The sequence below is a fragment of the Anabrus simplex genome, chromosome 3, assembly GCF_040414725.1.
Source record: "Anabrus simplex isolate iqAnaSimp1 chromosome 3, ASM4041472v1, whole genome shotgun sequence".
Lineage (NCBI taxonomy): Eukaryota > Metazoa > Arthropoda > Insecta > Orthoptera > Tettigoniidae > Anabrus > Anabrus simplex.
The window spans coordinates 385,230,593-385,253,060 of NC_090267.1; the positions used below are offsets into that span (position 1 = coordinate 385,230,593).

Genomic DNA, 22,468 nt, shown 5'->3' on the forward strand with positions numbered 1-22,468 from the left:
GTAACATTTATTAGCAAATACACTATGTGATCAAAAGTATCCGGACACCCCAAAAACATACGTTTTTTATCTTAGGTGCATTGTGCTGCCACCTACTGCCAGGTACTCCATAGCAGCGACCTCAGTAGTCATTAGACATCGTGAGAATGCTGAATGGGGTGCTCTGCAGAACTCACGGACTTCGAACGTGGTTAGGTGATTGGGAGTCACTTGTGTCAGAAGTCTGTACGCGAGATTTCTACACTCCTAAACATCACTAAGTCCACTGTTCCTTATGTGATAGTGAAGCGGAAACGTGAAGGGACACGTACAGCACGAAAGCGTACAGGCAGACCTCGTCTGTTGACTAACAGAGACCGCCGACAGTTGAAGAGGGTCGCAAAGTGTAATAAGCGGGCATCTATCCGTGCCATCACGCAGGAATTCCAAACTGCATCAGGATCCACTCCAAGTACTATGACAGTTCGGTGGGAGGTGAGAAAACTTGGATTTCATGGTTGAGCGGCTGCCCATAAGTCACACATCACGCAGATCAATGCCAAACGACGCCTCGCTTGGTGTAAGGAGTGTAAACATTGTACGATTGAACCGTGGAAATACGTTGTGCGGAGTGATGAATCACGGTACACAATGTGGCGATCTGATGGCAGGGTGTGGGTATGGCGAATGTCATCTGCTAGCGTGTGTAGTGCCAACAGTAAAATTTGGAGATGGTGGTGTTATGGTGTGGTCGTGCTTTTCATGGAGGGGGATTGCACTCTTTGTTTTGCGTGTCACTATCACAGCACAGGCCTACATTGATGTTTTAACCACCTTCTTGCTTCCCACTGTTCAAGGGCACTTCGGGGATGGCGACTGCATCTTTAAACACGATCGAGCACCTGTTCATAATGCACGGCATGTGGTGGAGTGATTACATGACAATAACATCCCTGTCATGGACTGGCCTGCACTGAGTCACGACCTGAATCCTACATAACACCTTTGGGATGTTTTGGAACGCCGACCTCCCCTCAGTGCAGCGCACCGTGAAGAATGGGCTGCCATTCCCCAAGCAACCTTGCAGCACCTGACTGAACGAGAGTGGAAGCTATCATCAACGCTAAAGGTGGGCCAACACCATATTGAATTCCAACATTACTGATGGAGGGCGCCACGAACTGAACTTGTACGTCATGTTCAGTCAGGTGTCCCGATACTTTTGATCACATAGTGTATATATGATTTTTAAGTCCATACACAGAGCCCTGAGGGACACTACATTCAATGTAAAGATTAGATGTCCTTTTCTTTACATCGCACCGACACAGATAGGTCTTATGGCGACGATGGGACAGGAAAGGCCTAGGAATGGGAAGGAAGCGGCCATGGCCTTAATTAAGGGACAGCCTCAGCATTTGCCTGGTGTGAAAATGGGAAACCACGGAAAACCAACTTCAGGGCTGCCGACAGTGGGGTTCGAACCCACTATCTCCTGGATGCGATCTCACAGCTGCGCGCCCCTGACCGCACGGCCAACTCGCCCGGTTTACTGCTTGTTTATGATGACCTAGGTAGGATCTCAAGATATCAAGCTGCTTATCTTTACCTCCATAGTAATGTGATTTTACAATCGAGATTGTATGAGAAACAGTCAAAAGCCTTGCCAAGATCACATAATGTAATTTGGGCAAGCGTCCTATTATCTAAAGCAAAGAAAAATGTGTTCAAGCACAGAGTCAACTGCTCCACTAGTTGGTTTACCCAATTGAAATCCAAACTGTTTAATACATAGAAGATCATTGGTTTCTGTTACAAGCGAAATATGTAGTACAAGTAGAAAGTGTTTTTAAAGACCTTATTGGTGAAGTACTGTATAACGTTTATTTTTAATGACCTAACCTGTACTGTATAATATGGTAACATAGGCATTTGTAAATAGTAGAATTCTGTTCTATAGTTCCTGGAAAGATCCAGAAAGTTACATAACTTTTGTACAGGGTGTGTTACCTTGTTTGTAATGTATTCTAGAAAATATTTCTGACTGTTCTGGAAATACGACATTCGCGATCAGGTGTATTCTAGAATGTTAGTCAAAGTTCGCGATCAAAAGTAAGGTTGAGATTGGTGAGTCTAGGTGGCGATAGGGAACTCGTGCACGCTGATTGGCTGCCTCCAAGGCGCGAATTTTCTATATATAGTGAGCGAGGCAGTGTTCGAATGAATTCTGTATCCTGAATTCTGTCGGTCTCAGTTTATCTGTCTGCGAGAAGCCTATCTGGTTGATGTCCCCCAGCTTCCGAGATGGCACTCTCCTTGGGTAAGCACTCTTGAATTCCGTTCCTGCTAAAATTTCGGTAATGTTCCGATTTGCTCTTCATACAGGAGTCTGCCCTAACCTCGCCTAGATTCACCAAATTAGTTACTTATGACGCTTTAGTTTTTCAGCTAGGCTTACCTGTTCGTTTCCGAGGCATTCCCATTTCTTGTTTCACTAAAATATGTAGTGTAATTTAATATTATTTCCCTTGGGGTTTGCCTCCGGTAGTTCTGTATCACGTTAGGTACGCTTAGTTTTGGATAACCTTTTTCACATCACTGTATATTGCATTGTACAACTACATTGGTAAATAGATGTATAGTTGATTTGAGATTTGAATTTGCACTGCTACGAAATAAGCTATGTACATCACTGAACTTATAGCTCGCAACTCGGAATTGTATGTGAAATGTATTTGTAAAATTATTTGGTAAATAATATTCTTCGAATCTAAGGATCACGGCCATTTATTTCGGAATCCGCTATCTAAGCCATGTCCATGCCTTTGGTAGGTTCCCAGCCCTTTTCATCTTCCCGGTTTGTTGTTCACTAGTTGGCCCTACTGATGTTTACATACATGTTTTGTTGGAAATAAGCGTAATGCCAGCTACTGTTCCGAGTGTGTAGTGATTTCTTATATTGTGTAGTTTGCTCTTACCTTCCCCTTTTAATTCTGTTTGTGCCTTGTTTGTTGTTACCGCTGTAGTAGAGGTAACAGTTTCAAAAAAAAAGATCTACCAAATGCTTTACCATGATATCCTACAATTTTTCCAAATAGTGGGAAAACTTCAAGATGTCTGTTCAGTGGCAACTGAATACTTACAAAACTCTCATATATTTACTCACCTCATTAAGCTGTTCAATTGCTTTTAAATGGTACTTGAAATCTGAGTGAAACATATTTGCCATTAAACTTTTGTTCACATTAGCAGTTGCCATTTGATCTCGTAACAGATCAACAAATTCTTCTCGGGGTGTAGTGAAGTTCCACTTCAAGACCTGCAACAGGAAACGCACATCATTGTAAGAGATTCTCCAGAAAGAATAAACTTTCTTCAAATTATACCAGTTATTTCTGCCATCGGTTGAGCCATCCACCCTCATTCTGGTTTTTGCCGGAGGGGGTTAATGCTGGATGCCCTTCCTGATGTCACATGATATTTGAGAAGAAAATATCAACGCAGGATTGATTGAGATTTGAACCTCATTCTCCTGGTAGGAAAGCCAGCAGCTAATTATGCTCCCCCCACCCCATTTTCTACTAACAGAATATTCAAAGAAAATTATACATACAATAACAAATAATAGGAGCAGATGTAAGGTACGTACTGCAAGGAACGTGGCGAAAGAATGTTATAGATTCTAAAAAATTCTAAATTTTTTTTATGTAATGCACATTATTACTTAGTTTCTATTGTTACCCATCCAAAATTAACATGAAAATTTATTAAAATACATTGACAATAAGACAAGGGAATGTGTTATATACTAGGGATGGAACAAACCGTTACTTTCCAGTATTATGTTCCAGTATATCCATTACACTGTAATATAATGTTGGAGTATTAGGATATAAAAATAACAATGCAAATTGCAGGTCAGATTTTGAGAAGAACAGCTGCTACACTGTGGTCTCCCTAAGACCTTTTTAATGGGTGCACTGCCCTGCCGTTTTACAGACCGCCCAGTCAATATAACATAGATTTGTGTTAGTTACATAATACTAATGCATATTAGAGTCATTGGATTTTCCTAATTAGAATAATACAGTAAAACTGTTAATTGTTAATTATTGTCAGCATAATTGCATTAATTACAACAGTTTAAATGTTTAGCTTGACTATCACGTAATGTACACGATGAAGCATATTTATTACTAAAAACTAACAGGGTGTGGGGTAATAAGCTTACTTTTGACAAGATACCATATAAGTTCTGGGAAAAGGAGATTGGCGTTCGGTTTCCCCATTAATTTTGAGGTTAAGATATTTTACTGTCAAAGAAATGAAACTATGAATTCGTTTGATAGAACAATATATATTCTTTAAATAATATATCAAAAAATAGTGAGTCTTGTTGCGATAAAATAGATGAAAATATGAAATTATGACATTGCAACAGAAAGAAACTAGGCATGAATTTGAATTCTTCTTGACCGGACATTTAACAATTTATACGAAATATTTCCCTCACTGATTCACTCGACTGTACCTTCAACACTTTTAGTGTAATTACGACGTAATCCATTGCTCTGGTGTTTACTGTAGATGTGTCACGCCTAACGTGGTGATACATCCTTGAGACTGCTTCTTCTCCATATCATCTGACTTCTTTGTAAGTCAATATGGTATGACCTCTTGGTAGGTCCAGGGTTGCCCTCTCTGACTCCTTGGTAAGCCTTGCGTCCGCGTCTTCCACTAAGTGATGGACCAACCATTTGGTCTCACTCTCTCAATGACCAATAATGGCTCACTGAGTCTTCACCATCTCTCGTTCACTGGCCAACTAAGGCCTCTTGATCTAGTAGACTTGTTCACTGTACTGCATCCGTATAACTAATGACTGACGCCACAATGTGCATCCACCTTTTATAGACGTTGGTTGACACAGCTACGTAATCTCCAGAAATAGCAATGACATACTCCCACCTACGCGACAGATATTACACACAGTGGTGAAATAGCCCCGCGGCGATGAGTCGATGCGCGCATATTCTAAATAAATACAATGACGTAGCCATGGAGTGGCGATGACTTGGCAGAATTGCCAACAATATTGCAATATAACAACGTCACTTCCAATCTCTGATATATACAACAATTCTCACTGTACAGGTATTGAGTGTGATTCTACACATACGTATATATGTATACATCTAAGTGCAATCTTGCAAGCAACAGGCAATTGCAAAATTGAATAAAACGGATAATTACAATAATAGTACAATATCACAGATAACATAATAATACTGACATAATAATAATAATAATAATAATAATAATAATAAAATACAGATAAAATCATACAATAATAAAAATACAGATATCATCTTGTAACGGGATTTGAACCGTTACAACGAGCAGTTTCCCGGATTAGCAATAAATTGCATGCAAACTCTCTATTCCGCACAATGTCACAAACCTGCATGGCAATCCACAGCAAATGAGTGGTAAGCCCCAGCGCTACATGTTTACGAACGAGCAGAAGAACACCGGAAGTTAAAATATTGAAATACCGTATAATCCTGAATACCACCTGCCACCGAATAAGACATGCACCCTAAATTTGAGAGGGAAAAATTAAAAAAAAAAATAGAAGAACTTGCATACCTATTTAATTTTCTTCAAATATATCACAAACATAGTAAATTCAAACAGCATACAATTAATAAAATTGTCACAAAAATTGTAAATAAAATCAGTCCAATAATAAGATCATTCACAATTCACAGTCACTTGAAGTTTCACCATAGGAACTTTCGTCGCTGGCATCTTTCCACAAATAATTGTCCTCACAACCGTCCACTGAATTTGAAATTCCACATTTCTTAAAGCTTTTGGACACTAGATCGTTGGGAATGAGGGCCCATGCGGTCTTGATCCAGCTGCATATTAGTCCCACTTCAGGCCTCTTTCACTCGTCCAGTTGGTGTTAACACGTGATCATCAGACATCCATTCGGTGTACAACTGTTTCATTGCAGTTTTGAAAGGCTGGTTCACGCACACATCCAACAGCTCTAGAATAGAGGAGAGTCCTCCAGGAATTATCGCAAGATCGGTTTTTCCTTTCCTCATCGTATCTTTTACGGCGTCAGTTGTATGTCCTCGGTAACTGTCCAACACAAGCATGTTCAGTTTTTGTAACAAAGCTCCCGGGCGATGTTGCCAAACCCACTTCACGCAGTCCTCAACTAACACACTGTTCATCCAGCCGGACTCGTGTGTTCTAACAATAACACCGGACAGCAAGTTTCCTTTCGGAAGCATTTTCCTTTTCAGAACCGCATATGGACCATCCGCTAATACGCACAACATTACCGCGCGTTGTTGCTTTTCATTACCACCTGTTCTGATGGTTACACTTTTAGAACCCTTCGTATCCACTGTATTTTCCAACAGCATTTCAAAATGGACAGGGGTCTGGTCAGCATTCACAATTTGCGACAGCAAATAAGAATTTTGCTTCCTCAAATGAATAATGCGACGCTGAAAGGCCGTAGATTTTTCTTCATACGCCCCAGGGAGACGTTGTGAAATAGACGTACGTCTCCGAATGCACAATAACTTTCTCCGATAAAAGTTTCGGATCCAACTGCGGCTTGCAGTAAAACGCTGTGTTTTAAGTTCTTTTGAGATGTCAGGTGCTTTCAATTGACACATTTCACTAGAAACACCATATCCTAACTCACTTTTTTCTATCACAAATTTGTGGAGTCATTCTTCAATTTCCAGAAACACTGCACTCCGCCCGCGGAACGCTCTGCGATCCCCGTTACTTTTTAGAAGTTTTTCCTTCCTCTTCCGCCAATCATGAATACACGATTCATCAATATCGTACTTTCTGCCAATGACACGATATCCGTCAATTGCAAAATTCTTACTTCTTCTTATGACATTTCGTTAAAATGATATTCATCAAGTTTTAGGTTGGATTATCTCATGATATTTATTATATCTCAACATAAGCATCAGGAAAATTGGTAAGTTTCTCGTAGGCTTCAGCACAACTTGGCTTTAAAAATGAATTAAATTACCATAACACTCAAAAGCATATCTTAAATTAATCTTCATATATACACTAGGGTAATCATTAGGCGTAGCAAGGTATACTGAATTGTAAATGAGCCATAAATGATCATTATTTAGGCCTATGTGATCTCACGTAAAATTGAAGCATTTACGGAAACATAATTCTGGAAGATACTGTACAGTATCACCTCATCTACTTCCTTATATACAGTAGCAATCGCCTTTCATATCAATCTAAGTACGACATAATCAGTTGAAAATAATGTTATTTTTCAGAAGAAATCCTATGCTACGATGAATAAGTGCATGAATATTCGTTCTAATGGGGATATCTTTTGATGGCATGACCCTAGTATAATATTTCATGAAGGTTAAAATCTGTCACGATCAATGTAACACCTGGATTCTAGACAAAATACAATATTGTTCTATTATGAACACACATGATCCTAGCTTGCATCAATTGATTCATTACATATTTCAAATAATCACGAAATAACAAGCACATATTCCTATTTATCTCTTCTTTCTTTCATACGACAATTCTACATCTTCAATATTCAGTTCAATTTATATCTCTTATTATCAACTCTTTACACTTAACCTCTCTTGGAACATATGTAGTTTTCTTCTTGTATATTCTCATCATCGGATCAATGCCTTCTCAAATCGTAACAATAACCCTTCTGTCTCTTCACACTTGCATAACTTGTGACAGCCTATCTTAAAATAGCCATGTATTTCCTTCCTAAATGCCTTATCAAACTATATCACCTACATTCATACTAGTCTGACACTTGGAAACTATAGTGTCATAAAATACTCTTGTCAAAACTTCTCATCTCCTATGCATAACATTACCTGGAGAGAATATCCCATTTTTCTTGAGAATTGGAGTTTGGTTAAATTGCTTTAGCACACTATCTACTCCCTCTATATAAATCTACTGAGAAATCACTCGCCAGAATCTAACATATTTAAGCTTATTTTGAAGCTTAAAACGACACAATAACGAGACTTTGATTACACATGAACCACTCTAAATAACATCTAGTAAACTACATGTTTTTAGTTATTTATTAAATTTAAGAAAGTTCTCTCTTTTCTTTGCTTCTGGGACGATTTATGTCTCGTTCATTCTGCGTTGTCAGGAGCAATCATCGTACTGCGTGGCTTGTTGTGCAGATGTTGGCCCATCACGGTTCAGCTCAGTTCACTCCAGGTAGTCCACCCTTCTTATAGACTCGTCGTCTTGTCTTGCTCAATTACAGAAATGCAGAAAAACATATGTGAGATCAGCTGTTGCATGTGATTACAATCAAAGCCTTCTATTGAAACAATTATAATTATTTTAAAAATTCTTTACTTTTTTGCTAGTTATTTTACGCTGCACCGACACAGATAGGTCTTATTGCGACGATGGGACAGGAAAGGGCTAGGAGTGGGAAGGAAGCGGCCGAGGCCTTAATTAAGGTACAGCCCCAGCATTTGCCTGGTGTGAAAATGGGAAACCACGGAAAACCATCTTCAAGGCTGCCAACAGTGGGGTTCGAACCCACTATCTCCCGAATACTGGATACTGGCCGCACTTAAGTGACTGCAGCTACTGAGCTCTGTAAAACTTCTTTACCTGGTCCCTAATTTTATCTCAGACTTTCAAAATGTCTGCTGTAAATTCAATATATATGCTGTATGGGATTTGCGTTATGAACTTTCTTGTAGCAATATTGTGTTGTCCTGAACTATTGCTTCTTTGGTTGATATGCTCTTGGTGTCTTAGACTGACGAACTTCCAAAACTTGTTGAATGTGTTAATTGGATATAAAGCGTTCTATGAATATATACCGATATATTCAGCGTTATTTCGACGTTTTGGTTACTATGTTCTTTCCTCAATTTTCTTCTTCTCAATACTTTTTGTTTGGATCAGCTTACAACTTATTCGCGCCGTGTCTTCTCGCAAAGATAATAATTTTCTTACCCTTTCTACAGTGTTGAGTTTAACAATCAGAGTCCCAGGTTTTTGTCTTTCTCACTATAATATTGATTATAACTTTTGATATTGCACCATTCTAAATTTCCATGACATTTTACAATGTTATTCATTCTGCTTAATTTGCTGTGAGTATTTGCGTTTACTCCAACTCTATTGAAACTTCACTTTTGGAATAGTGCAATGGCACAGTACAAACTTAATTCAAAGAACCTTGCGGACTGAATGCTGAAAGGCATAACACTCTACAATGAAGATTTATGTAAGTTATTACCAAGGCATGATTTACCTCTCATGTGGACAAAAACCCTGAGGATATTCAGAGGAAACCTATTTATAGGATCTACTCACCTCGTCAACAGGTTTTAAGGTTAACTTTTTTCCAGAATTCTTTTTCTGGAAGTTTTGATCTAAGTTTGTTTCCTTGTAAATATGCTAAAAAGTAGCCTCACAGTAGGCATTGCTGTGTGGAAAAGACAGAATAAAAAGCATTACGTTAGAGATTCTATCATATTTAAGAACACCATCAACTGAATGCATCTGTCTTTTCGGTGCCCACTGAACATCAGTTCTCTCCAGCTACTTAAAGAATGAAAAAAAACTTGGATTTTCAAAAAATACAGAAATACTAAATCTTCTCACAAAATCAGGAGATAAGTCTCTGCGAACAGGAGAGGGGGAAGAAGGACAAAAAATAAGGAGTATCCCGCTTAAATCGGGGGAGTTGGCACGTCTGCATGCAATATACAGTCTTACAACTTCATTAAACTCAAATTCCTGACTGATTATCAAGAAGGAATAAGTTAATGTGCAATAATAAAGGATTACCCTCAATTTCTGCTCGTCAATATTCCTTTGATTCTTTAGGTTGTTGCTCTGGAGGAGGGGAGCAGTATCAACTTCCTCCTCTTTCTTACGACTACCAGGCTTGCCTGCTGCTCCAGCAGCTGTTTTGCCCTTGACAGCAACTTTTCCACCAGGAGCTCCCTTGGTGCCAGTTCCCTTCACAGGTTTAGCTGGCTCATCTTCATAGATATTTGCAACCCCCTTTTTCGACGCCGTCTGTTTCACAGGTACACTGGGTCGCACTTTCTCGAGTGCAGTTACTACCATCATTTTTGATGAAGTCTAGAAAAAGAAAAAAGAAATTTATTGCATTTTTCAAAAAATAAAATCATATTGAAATTGGTCTTGTGACCCACAGAATAACAAAGTTCATTTGTTCATCGCCAAAATATTTTTTAAATATAATATCTGCTGGATACATTAACAATTGACAACTCCATCAAAAAAACAAAATGAATAGAACCAGGAAAATGAACCGGAACAAGCATGAACTTGAAGTTCTTCAATTTTTGTTTTGACTATGTACACATGTTGGAAATAAAACATAGGAAGCTAAGATTAACGAACATTTACAAGAGTAAACACAATGTTGTGAGGTTTTGTAAAAGGAAGCAACAAGAAAATATAACAACAGAATACAAAAAAGACACTGCATCATTTATAATTGCCTTCAAACAGATGGCCAATAGCCAATCCTTGTTCTCTATATCTATTTCATGTCAGCCTCCAACAAATATGACTTGTCTGCTTCCCAGTTTTGTCAGGGTGGTGTCAGCAAATGCTGACTGTCATTAAAAGAATTCTTTATTAGCAGATTGCTATGTTCAGTAAAATTTGTCTACTTGTTGGTTCCTTTTCAATACTGAATGCCCATTTGAATTGGACAATTTTAACATGATGAGTGCCAAGCGACCCTATTTGAATACTTGACAGTAGTCAAGTTTTTGAACCTCACGTGGTCGTGGGTAATTTCTGCTTTAAGAGGAAGTACAACGAGGTAATCATCCTCTCTGAACAAATTAGTGGAAAATAAATTTAAAATAAAAACAAAATTTATTCAACAAAGGAATAAGGAAACGCAGTTCAAAATAAAACACAAATTTATTCAATTAGGCCGAAAAATTAGTAACTAATCAAAAGGGAATGTGCATTTCCTGAGTAACAGTACACTTGTAATTTATATACCCTTGATTAATTCTAGCTACATATAAAGCAGATGACGAGATCAGCAGTAGTCACATCATCGGCTAGTATACGTTTGAGTGTTTCCTGCAGGCCGAGGCTCTGTCTTAGGCCAGAGAGATCGGCACACTGTGAGAATGTGGGCCATGGTGAAGTCGGCACCACAAGAACACACTAGGAGGTCTTCCCTCTTTAGGGGATAAGAGCATAGATCATAAATGTTAAAAGTAATAAACTTCATTGTTAGATTCCGTATTGAGTTGAGACTATGCTTAAAGTAAATGCAAAATGTTAATATTCCACCTTCTCAATACTAAAAAATCATTTGATGTTTTTACAAAAACATTACAATGATATTAAAAGGTACTAGTTTCGGTCCACTGTGGACCATCATCAGCCTAGCCAAATTACAACAGTAAAAGACATAGTGATAAAAATAGTGTGGAGAAATGAGAGGATATAGAAGGATGGGATGGTGGTGGAATGACAGATAAGTGAAAAACCGTGTTTGCGAATAATGATGAAAGTAACAGAAGTGTGCACAATGACAAGTAAAATCTTGTGAAGTCACGTAAAAACTCTTGATGAAATAGTCTTTGGTTAGCAGTTACTCCTGTGTTGCACGATTGACATATATAACTACGTGTATGCTTCCAGAAAGTTGTAGATGTAAGTTCCACTTTTGCGTAGAGGGAAGAATTGTCCGATGAGACTAGTACAAGATTAAAAATTGACAAAGTTGAACCTGTTCTATGGTGGAATGAAAGGCTTTCTGTGTTAAACAGAAGTAGTCTCAGTTCAATCGGGACCCCAATGAACCTGGGGAAAGAAGATAGTATTAACGCGGGTAATCGGGTAGAGAACAAGCGAGGCACCGGAAAATATAAACGATGACTCACCTTGCGCTGCGTGGAACAAACTTGCTGTATTGAATGCAACTTATGGAGTGAGCGTAGCGCAGAATAGATCAGCAGGAAAGGGGGGGGGGGGTGAATACAGAGGGGAGGAATGACGTAAGTAGTGGGTGGGAAGTGGTGGGGGGTGGGAGGGATGGGAAAAAGTTCAAGGCGGGGTGGACGGGAGAGGAAGTGATGGTGTTTGTATTGTCGGGGGACCCTTAATTGACTTAAAGAAAGAATTTTGAACGACCGATTTGTTTTTTCTGTAATAAGTAATGAAAAGGTCAAATAAAATATTGGGTTTCTCAGTTATTTCGTTAAGGTTATAGTTAGCATTAAAGTATTGATCTAAATGAATGTAAAAGTTCCCTATTATATTGAGTAGAGGTCCTTTCTTAGCTATTTTGAGAATGTCCATGTCTGTTTCAATATTCGTGAATTTGGGGTTATAGTCGACCATATGTTGGCCGATAGCTGAAAATTTGTTGTATCTGACTGCATTGAAATGTTCTAAATATCTAATGTTGAAGCTCCGGCCAGTTTGCCCCACATAAGAAATATTAAAGCATGTATTACATTTAATCCTGTAGACGCCTGATTTTGTGTACCTATTTATTTTATTAATATGTGATGTGTTATGTAAGATTTGTGTATTGTTGTTGTTGGTTTTAAAGGCTATTTTCGTACCTTTTTTCTTTAAAACATTGGTGATTTTGTGAATTCCATTGACGTAAGTGAAGATGGAAAAAGAGTCATGTTTAGGTGGTTCTTTTTTAAGTGTGGTCTTGGGGCGAAATTTATGTTTGTTAATGATGTTTTCTATGAAATGGCTATTGAAGCCATTGAATCTGGCAATGTAGCGGATAGTATTCAATTCGGTATGAAGATCTTTTTTATTCATAGGAACGTTGAATGCTCTATGTACAAGACTGTTATATGTTACATTTTTGTGGGGGAGGGGGTGAGCTGAATCTTGTCGGATTGTACGGCCGATTGGATGGGCTTTCTGTAGACCTTGTAGGTTAAAGATTCCTGTTGTCTAGTGATCGTAATATCAAGAAAATTGATTTTTTGATCTACTTCCGACTCCAATGTGAATTTAATATGCGGATCGATGTTGTTAAGTGTTTGAAGTGTGGTGTGAGCATCTTCCAAGTTCTCGTTGATAACTACTAGGACATCGTTGACGTACCTAGCCCAAAGGAGAATATTGTCGAATTTATTGTCGATTTTAGTATTCTTGAGAAAGTCCAGATAGATTTCTGCGAGAATGCCTGATGCAGGTGAGCCCATTGCCAGACCGTTTTGTTGATAGATGGTACCATTAAACGTAAAAAGTTGTTATTTACGACTAATTTCAACACTGTAATGAAATCTTGAATTTCCAATTTACTCAAATGACTGTCTTTGTGTAAGTTACTTTTGATGATGGGAATTAATTTAAAAATTGGAATGCTTGGGTATATGTTTACGATATCAAAGGAGTGAAGTGAGTAATGGGGTTGCATGTTAAATTTATTAAGTTTGTCTATTAATTCAAAGGTATTTCTAACCGATTTATTGGATGAAAAACTGTAATTTTTGCTTAGGAACTTTTGAATAAATTGTGCGGTTTTATATAAAGGGCTCGGTCTAAAATTGATGATTGGACAAATGGGAGAACCTGCCTTATGAATTTTTGGAAGAGATCTCGCCGTAGGAAGCCCAGGGTTCATACTTATAAGCTGGCATTTTTCATGTTCAGTGAGTAGGAAAGAGGAGTTTTTTTTTTTTTAAGAAAAAAGGTATGAAAATAGCCTTTAAAACCAACAACAACAATACACAAATCTTACATAACACATCACATATTAATAAAATAAATAGGTACACAAAATCAGGCGTCTACAGGATTAAATGTAATACATGCTTTAATATTTCTTATGTGGGGCAAACTGGTCGGAGCTTCAACATTAGATATTTAGAATATTTCAATGCAGTCAGATACAACAAAGTTTCAGCTATCGGCCAACATATGGTCGACTATAACCACAAATTCACGAATATTGAAACAGACATGGACATTCTCAAAATAGCTAAGAAAGGACCTCTACTCAATATAATAGAGAACTTTTACATTCATTTAGATCAATACTTTAATGCTAACTATAACCTTAACGAAATAACTGAGAAACCCAATATTTTATTTGACCTTTTCATTACTTATTACAGAAAAAACAAATCGGTCGTTCAAAATTCTTTCTTTAAGTCAATTAAGGGTCCCCCGACAATACAAACACCATCACTTCCTCTCCCGTCCACCCCGCCTTGAACTTTTTCCCATCCCTCCCACCCCCCACCACTTCCCACCCACTACTTACGTCATTCCTCCCCTCTGTATTCACCCCCCCCCCTTTTCCTGCTGATCTATTCCGCGCTACGCTCACTCCATAAGTTGCATTCAATACAGCAAGTTTGTTCCACGCAGCGCAAAGTGAGTCATCGCTTATATTTTCCGGTGCCTCGCTTGTTCTCTACCCAATTACCCGCGTTAATACTATCTTCTTTCCCCAGGTTCATTGGGGTCCCGATTGAACTGAGACTACTTCTGTTTAACACAGAAAGCCTTTCATTCCACCATAGAACAGGTTCAACTTTGTCAATTTTTAATCTTGTACTAGTCTCATCGGACAATTCTTCCCTCTACGCAAAAGTGGAACTTACATCTACAACTTTCTAGAAGCATACACATAGTTACATATGTCAGTCGTGCAACACAGGAGTAACTGCTAACCAGACTATTTCATCAAGAGTTTTTACGTGACTTCACAAGATTTTACTTGTCATTGTGAACATATCTGTTACTTTCATCGTTATTCGCAAACACGGTTTTTCACTTTTATCTGTCATTCCACCACCATCCCATCCTTCTATATCCTCTCATTTCTCCACACTATTTTTATCACTATGTCTTTTACTGTTGTAATTTGGCTAGGCTGATGATGGTCCACAGTGGACCGAAACTAGTACCTTTTAATATCATTGTAATGTTTTTGTAAAAACATCAAATGATTTTTTAGTATTGAGAAGGTGGAATATTAACATTTTGTTACTGTAAGCATAGATCGTAAATGACCTATCCTCATCCTACACAATACTATGGCGTCTCTCCGTGAAGGTCAGAAAGAAGACTGCCACACAGTAGTTGTCTTCTTAATTAATCTCAGCTAGTTGGGAGTTCGGATAGCTAGCCACTTCGATTCCCAAGACGTCAAGATGGTTCAACGTATCTGAGAACAAATATCCTTAGCAGGTACAATGACAGTTCTTGGAGGTAAAAGTACCGCTTCCTTTGCAGCTTCATCCGCAAGTTCGTTTCCCGCAATCCCAACGTGGCTTCGCAGCCACGCGAAAGTGATCCTGGTGCCAGCATCACTTAACCTGGCTAGATCATCATGAATCTGCTGCACCAGTGGGTGTTGCGAAAAACAGGTTTCAATAGACTGCAGAGAGCTTAACGAATTGGTACACACAAGCAAGTGGCATCGTTCATCACCCAGTGGAAACTGCAGAGCTTCTAAGATGGCATAAAGTATACAAGCTACAAACACTAAGAAGGGAGATCTTAGTGCTCATATCTGTGAAGAAAGAGCAACCAACATTACCTCCAATTTTAGAACCATCTGTGAGGATATGTCTTGCAGCCAGATATTGGTGAATGAAGTCCTGGAAATACCTCCGATAAACAGAGGAATCAGTGTTCACCTTCGTTCCACAGAGTAGATCTAAACATATATTTTGTCGTGAAACCAACCATGGAGATTCCTCGCTAAAAGTTGACAGGCTATCAACTCGAACCCCAACCTGCCATGTAGCACTCGGCCGGTTTTCGTACCTCTGGTGGTATTGGGTACTAAAGATGCATTGCTAGCATGGATGTAGCGGCATTTCACAAATTTTGGCAGCGAACGTGAGGAGTAACTGCTGCTTCCTTATCCGTAAAGGTGGAACTCCTGCTTCAGCGAGTGGACTGGAAATGGGGCCAGTACGAAAAGCTCCCATTGCCAGCCTAAATCCACTATGGTGAATACTGTCTAAAAGGCTCAGAGTAGATTTTGATGCTGAGCCATAAGTCGCACTTCCATAGTCAATTCGAGAGAGGACCGTTGTCGCGTAAAATTGTAGCAGCACCGCACGGTCAGCCCTCTACTAACTGCCGCTGAGAAATTTAAGCATGTTAAGTCTCTTCATGCAGGTAACTTTCAACTGACGGATGTGGGGTTGCCACGTTAGTCTCTTATCAAAATGGAGACTGTTTCGCAAGCGAAGCACTGGTTCAGGATGCAAAGGCCGACGTAGACAGAAATGTACAACCGAGGTTTTGGCCGCTGAAAATCGAAAACCATGTTGCAGGGCCTGTCTGTCAACTCTGTTAATAGCTTGCTGTAGCTGTCTCTCAGCAAAAGCCACCCTTCAGGAGCTGTAATTTAGAGCTAAGTCGTCTACATACAGCGATGGAATGACTGCGGGCAACTATGCCGTTGATGCCAATTGCGAACAGCGTGACACTCGGTACAGATCCCTGAAGTACTTCTTTTTCCTGAACGTAATACCGAGAAAATGCATTCCCTACTCGGACTCTAAAGAGCTGGACGGACATGAAGTTCTCAATAAACGTTGGTTAATTTCCCCGAAATCCCCACTGGTGTAGAGTGGAGAGAATCCCATATTGCCACATGGGATCGTAGGTTAGTTTGAAATCGAGAACAGTGTGAACCCATTTGGGTGCTCAGTAAGGGTGTGTTTCGAAGCTGTATAAAGCCTCTTCATGCCATCTGTTGGCCATCTATTTAAGTACATGCATAGTCCACTTTTCATTTATCAATTCCCGTTTTGGCACGACCACATACAGGTACGTCAGCAGTGCTTAGTAGGGTGACCAGTCATTGTCTATCTTGCGCACGGACTGTTTATATAAAAGTGCAGAGTTTCATTTTATGAGAGTTAGTTTGTTCATTACTATCTTCAAGTCATTATGAGCAAAAGATTTACTGCATATAGTCTGGACGATTTATTGAACAAGTCGGAAAATAATGATGTGGGCGAAGAATATAGTTACAGTGATTTTGGACCCAGTACAGAGCAAATAAGGATCTCGCACGTTCATCCACACATGAATTACGATCTTCAGATACACTTCCCGACTGTACTGAGTTCCCAAGCCACCTGATGAAACACTTTTAATCCACTTCAACGATACAGTCGCTGTTTCCCCATGTTGTAGGCTAAGCCTTTATATAGCAAAACTTAATAGACGAAAATTTCCTAAACTAAAACCGGGAGATCGTCATTTACAAGCATTTCCTAACCTAAAACTAGGGATCGTACTTATGTATGGGTACAGGATGAACAAGCTAACATGCCTCTAAGAATCGACATACAACGCGTCCCTGCAAAGAAAAAGGCAAGTATGACCGAGTGTTGGGACACTAACTACTGTAGAAGTACGAGCCCATACAGCGGCATGTGTACGTGTACAATTAATAATGATCAATACAACCCCACATGGGGTCACAATATTTGACCTAATATACTTAATAAGTTATCCAAATACAGTGGATGCCATTTATTGTAATCATGGATAATGTCAGCAATCCGTATGGATAAATACTGAGACATTGAAAATCTTCCATTTGTGATCATGAATTCGGTTTATGTTATCACATTTGTTTTCAAGGATTTCATTCTCAAGTAAGTGAGTAGAATGCATATAAAGAAAAAGCTCCCAACCTTTAAAAACCCGTTTTTACATTGCACCTATCTTCGAGGCCACTTGCACATCTCAACTCATCTTTTGCAGCAAGTGTACGGTAAAAAAAACGGCCAGCGCAACTGGTAACCCTCCCACATACACTTTCTCTCTTGTTTCTTCTCTTACGGTAGTATAGCCTAGGACCACTCACTGAAGTCTGACTACAGCTTGTGAAGTTCTTGGCGTTGTAGCGCAGTGATGGCCAGTGTGAAAAGCAAATATAAAAGACTTAACCATTAAAGAGAAACTTTCACTTATTACCTAAAATGAGCTAACTCAATGCTGCTGTGGAGTTACGAATTTTGCAACCCCTTCTATGCAAGCTATTGAAAATTCTTAAGGCAGCAAAAGAAGACAAAAACTTCAACTGTAAGCGAAATTGTGGTGGAAAAGACTGTCAAGTTGAATCAGCTCTAAAACTTTGGTCTCAAATGTTCGTGAGAAAGATGCTCTTGTTGACGGTCCTCTGATGCGGCAAAAGACCAAAGAACTAGCAACAAAAAAGGGGAAAAAATAATTTCGTGGCAACGGAAGGATGGTTTCACTATTGGAAAAAAACGAGAAAATATAGTGTACAAACGAACACATGGTGAGCAGAAGGATGCTGATTCTGTCGCTGCTGAGATGTGGATAGAAGAGAAATGGCCTAAAATTGCTTTTGAATTCCCTCCCGAGTGTGTGTATAATGCTGGTGAGACTGCACTTTATTATTGCACCTTGCCTGAATACACTTCCTTGTTCAAAAATTAAAGTGGTAAAGGCTGTAAAACTTCCAAGGAACGAGTAAGAGTTTTATGTCATGTGAGTATATTTGGTGAAAAGTGATTGGGAAAAGTAAGAATCCACGTAGCTTCAAAGGCATCAATTATAATTAATTAATTAATAAATAAATAAATAAATAAATAAATAAATAAATAAATAAACAAACAAACAAATAAATATTCAAAGAATGGCTACTGAAGAGGGATAATAGGCTGGACCATAAAATAGTTTTGCAAGTTGACAACTATGCAGTACGCATTGTAAATTGTGAGCTCTAGAACATCAATGAGGTTTCTTACTAGCGCATATGACTTAATTCAACCATGCAATCAAGAAATCATTCGCACCATGAAAGCTTCTATCGCCATGAAATGAGCATAATAATCTTAGAAAACAGAGGACTCGCATAAAACTAGTGCCAATGGCCTTGCCAAAACAAAACCAGTCTTCCCGATGTCCTGCATCTTCTAGCCATGTAATGGGATAAGGTCTCAGCACATACAATAAGGAACTGATTACGGCATGGGAGATTTTTAAGAGAGTTACCAGAAGTAGAGGAGAATGTTGAACTTTGTTAAATAGGCTTAATGGAAGATGAATTTTGGGAATGGATGGACATTGACGAGGGTATCTTTACTGATGCGAAACACAAGACTATATATATATTGGGAAGTTACTTCCGCAGAATTAGATATGAGTGGTGAAGAACACAGAGCAGAAGATAGCGATACTGATGATGGTGATGTTGCTGAAACTTCCCGAACACCAACGACTGCTGAAATGAGACAGCGGTAGATATATTGTGGCGAGGTATTTCAGCGTAGGTCAGTGGAGTTCCAAAAACATTATGATTATGAAAGATTCATTAACGGACTTGTGAGAGACAACCAGAAGCAAACAACAATTGTGAGGTTATTTTACATAGCTGAAAACAGTTAACTGTATTGCAGTGCTGAGTATCGGTATCTGTTTCATTGTAGTGCATGTAAGTTAATAATATATACAGTAGGCTACCCACCAATTTTTATTTTTCGACTACTGTTACCAATAGATTAATGTTATCAAATTATCTGCATCCCAGAGTGATCAAAATCCACAGTATATCATAAAATATATCCTCATTTCAGCAATAAAACTCCTAACACAAGTCTCTCAGACTCACCTAGTCATCTTTTGTAATAAAATGTTTTCATAACATAATGGCTTCGTTCATTATTTTATTAGCCATACTTCACTATTATGCGCTTTATTTTTACACTGTTACACTGACACCCAGGCTGAGTCTAAAGGACTCCCAAGTATTGTCTAGCCCATCTAAAATATATATGGGTACCGAGCTCGATAGCTGCAGTCGCTTAAGTGCGGGCAGTATCCAGTATTCGGGAGATAGTAGGTTCGAACCCCACTGTCGGCAGCCCTGAAAATGGTTTCCCGTGGTTTCCCATTTTCACACCAGGCAAATGCTGGGGCTGTACCTTAATTAAGGCCACGGCCGCTTCCTTCCAACTCCTAGCCCTTCTCTGTCCTATCGTCGCCATAAGACCTATCTGTCGGTGCGACGTAAAGCAACTAGCACACACACACAAATATATCGGCAGTATTCTGTTGGTAGTTCTGTTGCAACAATGTGCTAGTTTCTATTGTAACACTACAAAAGTAATAACTGGCTCTTACAAGTAACCATTCATTCAAAATGAGCAAGATGAAGATGACAGAATCTGAAATTGGTGTGATTTTAGATAGTGAGGATGATACGAGTGATGGTGTTTTCAGTGAAGATAATCAGACTTTATACCACCAGACTATATATCACCAGAAAGTGATGAAAATGTCAGAGAGGAAGAGGATTATGTCAGTGTAGTGAGTGAAATAAAGAATGTGAGTGAAGTTGTTGATACTGATCTTATTGATATTGCTAGTACACTTCAACTACAGTGTGGGAAAAAATGGCTTTGTTTGGAATGTGCACCCCCAGAACAAAGCAAGGTAAGGAAGCATAGCAACCTCAAATCTCAGACTATAGTTGTCAAGCTGCCAACTCTGAAAACATTTGAATCAACTACAGCCACTTTTGACTTCTACCTCACATGGGACATAGCTGAGAATTTAGTCCTTCACACTAACAATGTGTTTACAGTGAAAGAAGAAATAAAAAATGGTGGAAAAAATGTGACAGTGTTGAACCGAGAGTATTGACCGGAATACTCATCACTGCAGGTCATTTGAAAATCAACGTGTCTAACATCAGAATATTATGGAGCAAAAAGTATGGACCACAAGTGTTTTGTGCAACAAGTAATCAGATATTTGAGGAACTGTTGATCTTTGTGTGTTTCGAGGACAATTCTACAAGAAGTGTACGAAGAAAGGACAAAGTTGAGGCTTCTAGGGACATATGGGAAGCCATAAATCACAATCTTGGGAAATATTACTGCTCAGGCAAGAATCTTACAGTAGATGAACAGTTAGTTCTTTTCAGAGGACATAATGGATTTCAGGAATATATGGGCTCAAAGCCGGACATATACGGAATCTATTTTTTCATTTTTTGGATTCATGACTCTAAAAATTTATATTTCATGAGAAGATTGCCATACTTTGGAAAAGAAGGGGACAAGAGAAGTACAAATGTTGGTTTCAATGTTGACTCACAAATTAGTTCAGACTTTTTTGGAAGTCACAGGAATATTACAATGGATCATTTTTCTACATTGATGGGTTTGGCAGATAATTTACTCCACAAATGGTCTAACAATTGTGGGTACCGTTAAGCAGAACAAGGTCTACATACCTACAGAATTTTGCCAAATAAGACCCAGGAGGAAAAAACTTCCGTGTTAGGATTAAACAACAACAACAACAACAACAACAATTCTTTGGTATCATATGTACATAACGAAACAATGCATCACACAGCAGATATCATTATTGAAGAGGATGAAAACTCTGACATGATTCTTTACTATAATGAGGCTACAGGAGGAGTGGACTAGCTTGATCATACGTCTCATACATATATATGCAAATTAATAAGTCATTAAATTTCCTTTTCTGCATCTTTGGCATGTTTACAAACAGTAGCGGCGATTAGGGGGTGGGGCGAGGACGGACAGTCACCCCTACTCGACTTTGTGGAGTAAACATTACATTTTTATTCCACTTTAGTCCACTGGAAGTAGGAATTTTTTTTAAAAAGCTATTTGTACAAGCCTTGTTGTCTTATCTCCTAATTCTTTCCTTTATTTTCTTAATTATTAACATAATTATTGGCAGAAATAAGCACAAAATGCCGTTCGTCGCGGCTAACCTATTTGTATAGCGCTACGGCAAGTAGTGGAGACTTTGCATATGCTGTGAGGAAGTGTAGAAGGAGTACATATTTTCTGGCCAAGGTTGTGGACACCGAGTTATAATTAACCCGCTTGCCGTTCGCATTCGTTAGTCTGGCAGTCTCTTAAGTGTCTGTTAGTTTTTTAGTGTGTATTCAAATACTAAATTATTTTTAATTGCATAATCATGCCGTACTTCTATTTAACTGTACTGGGCGAGCTGGACGCGGGGTTAGGGGCGCGCGAGTGAGAACTTGTATCCGGGAGATAGTGGTTTCGAATCCTACTGGCGGCAGCCCTGAAGATGGTTTTCCGTGGTTTCCCATTTTCACACCAGGCAAGTGCTGGGGCTGTACCTTAAGACCACAGCTGCTTCCTTTACACGCGTAGCCCTTTCCTGTCTCATTGTCGCCATGTCCTATCTGTGCTGGTGTGACGTAAAGCCAATTGTAAAAAAATATTAAATTGCAATTGTGATTTCAACGGGAGGTAATAACGTTCCTTTCACTGGGCTAAATTATTTCTTTTGTGCTGTGTTATTTATTAAGTAAATGTATTTAACTTGCCCTGTGGTTTGTTTGTGAGACCTGGTGAAAATTTTATTATACAGCATTGAATCA

The 22,468-nt window shown here is 38.9% G+C and overlaps 1 protein-coding gene across 1 annotated transcript in view; it reads right to left on the reverse strand.

Annotated features, from left to right (window-relative positions):
- The window catches only part of msps (msps cytoskeleton-associated protein 5), a 414,143-nt gene that overhangs the window by 157,617 nt on the left and 234,058 nt on the right, over positions 1 to 22,468 (reverse strand). The window contains exons 20-21 of the mRNA XM_068226728.1: positions 9,871 to 10,170; positions 3,146 to 3,298 (exon numbers count right to left, since the gene is read on the reverse strand). Coding sequence (XP_068082829.1) covers positions 3,146 to 3,298; positions 9,871 to 10,170 — 453 coding nt within the window. The remainder of the gene's footprint in view (positions 1 to 3,145; positions 3,299 to 9,870; positions 10,171 to 22,468) is intronic.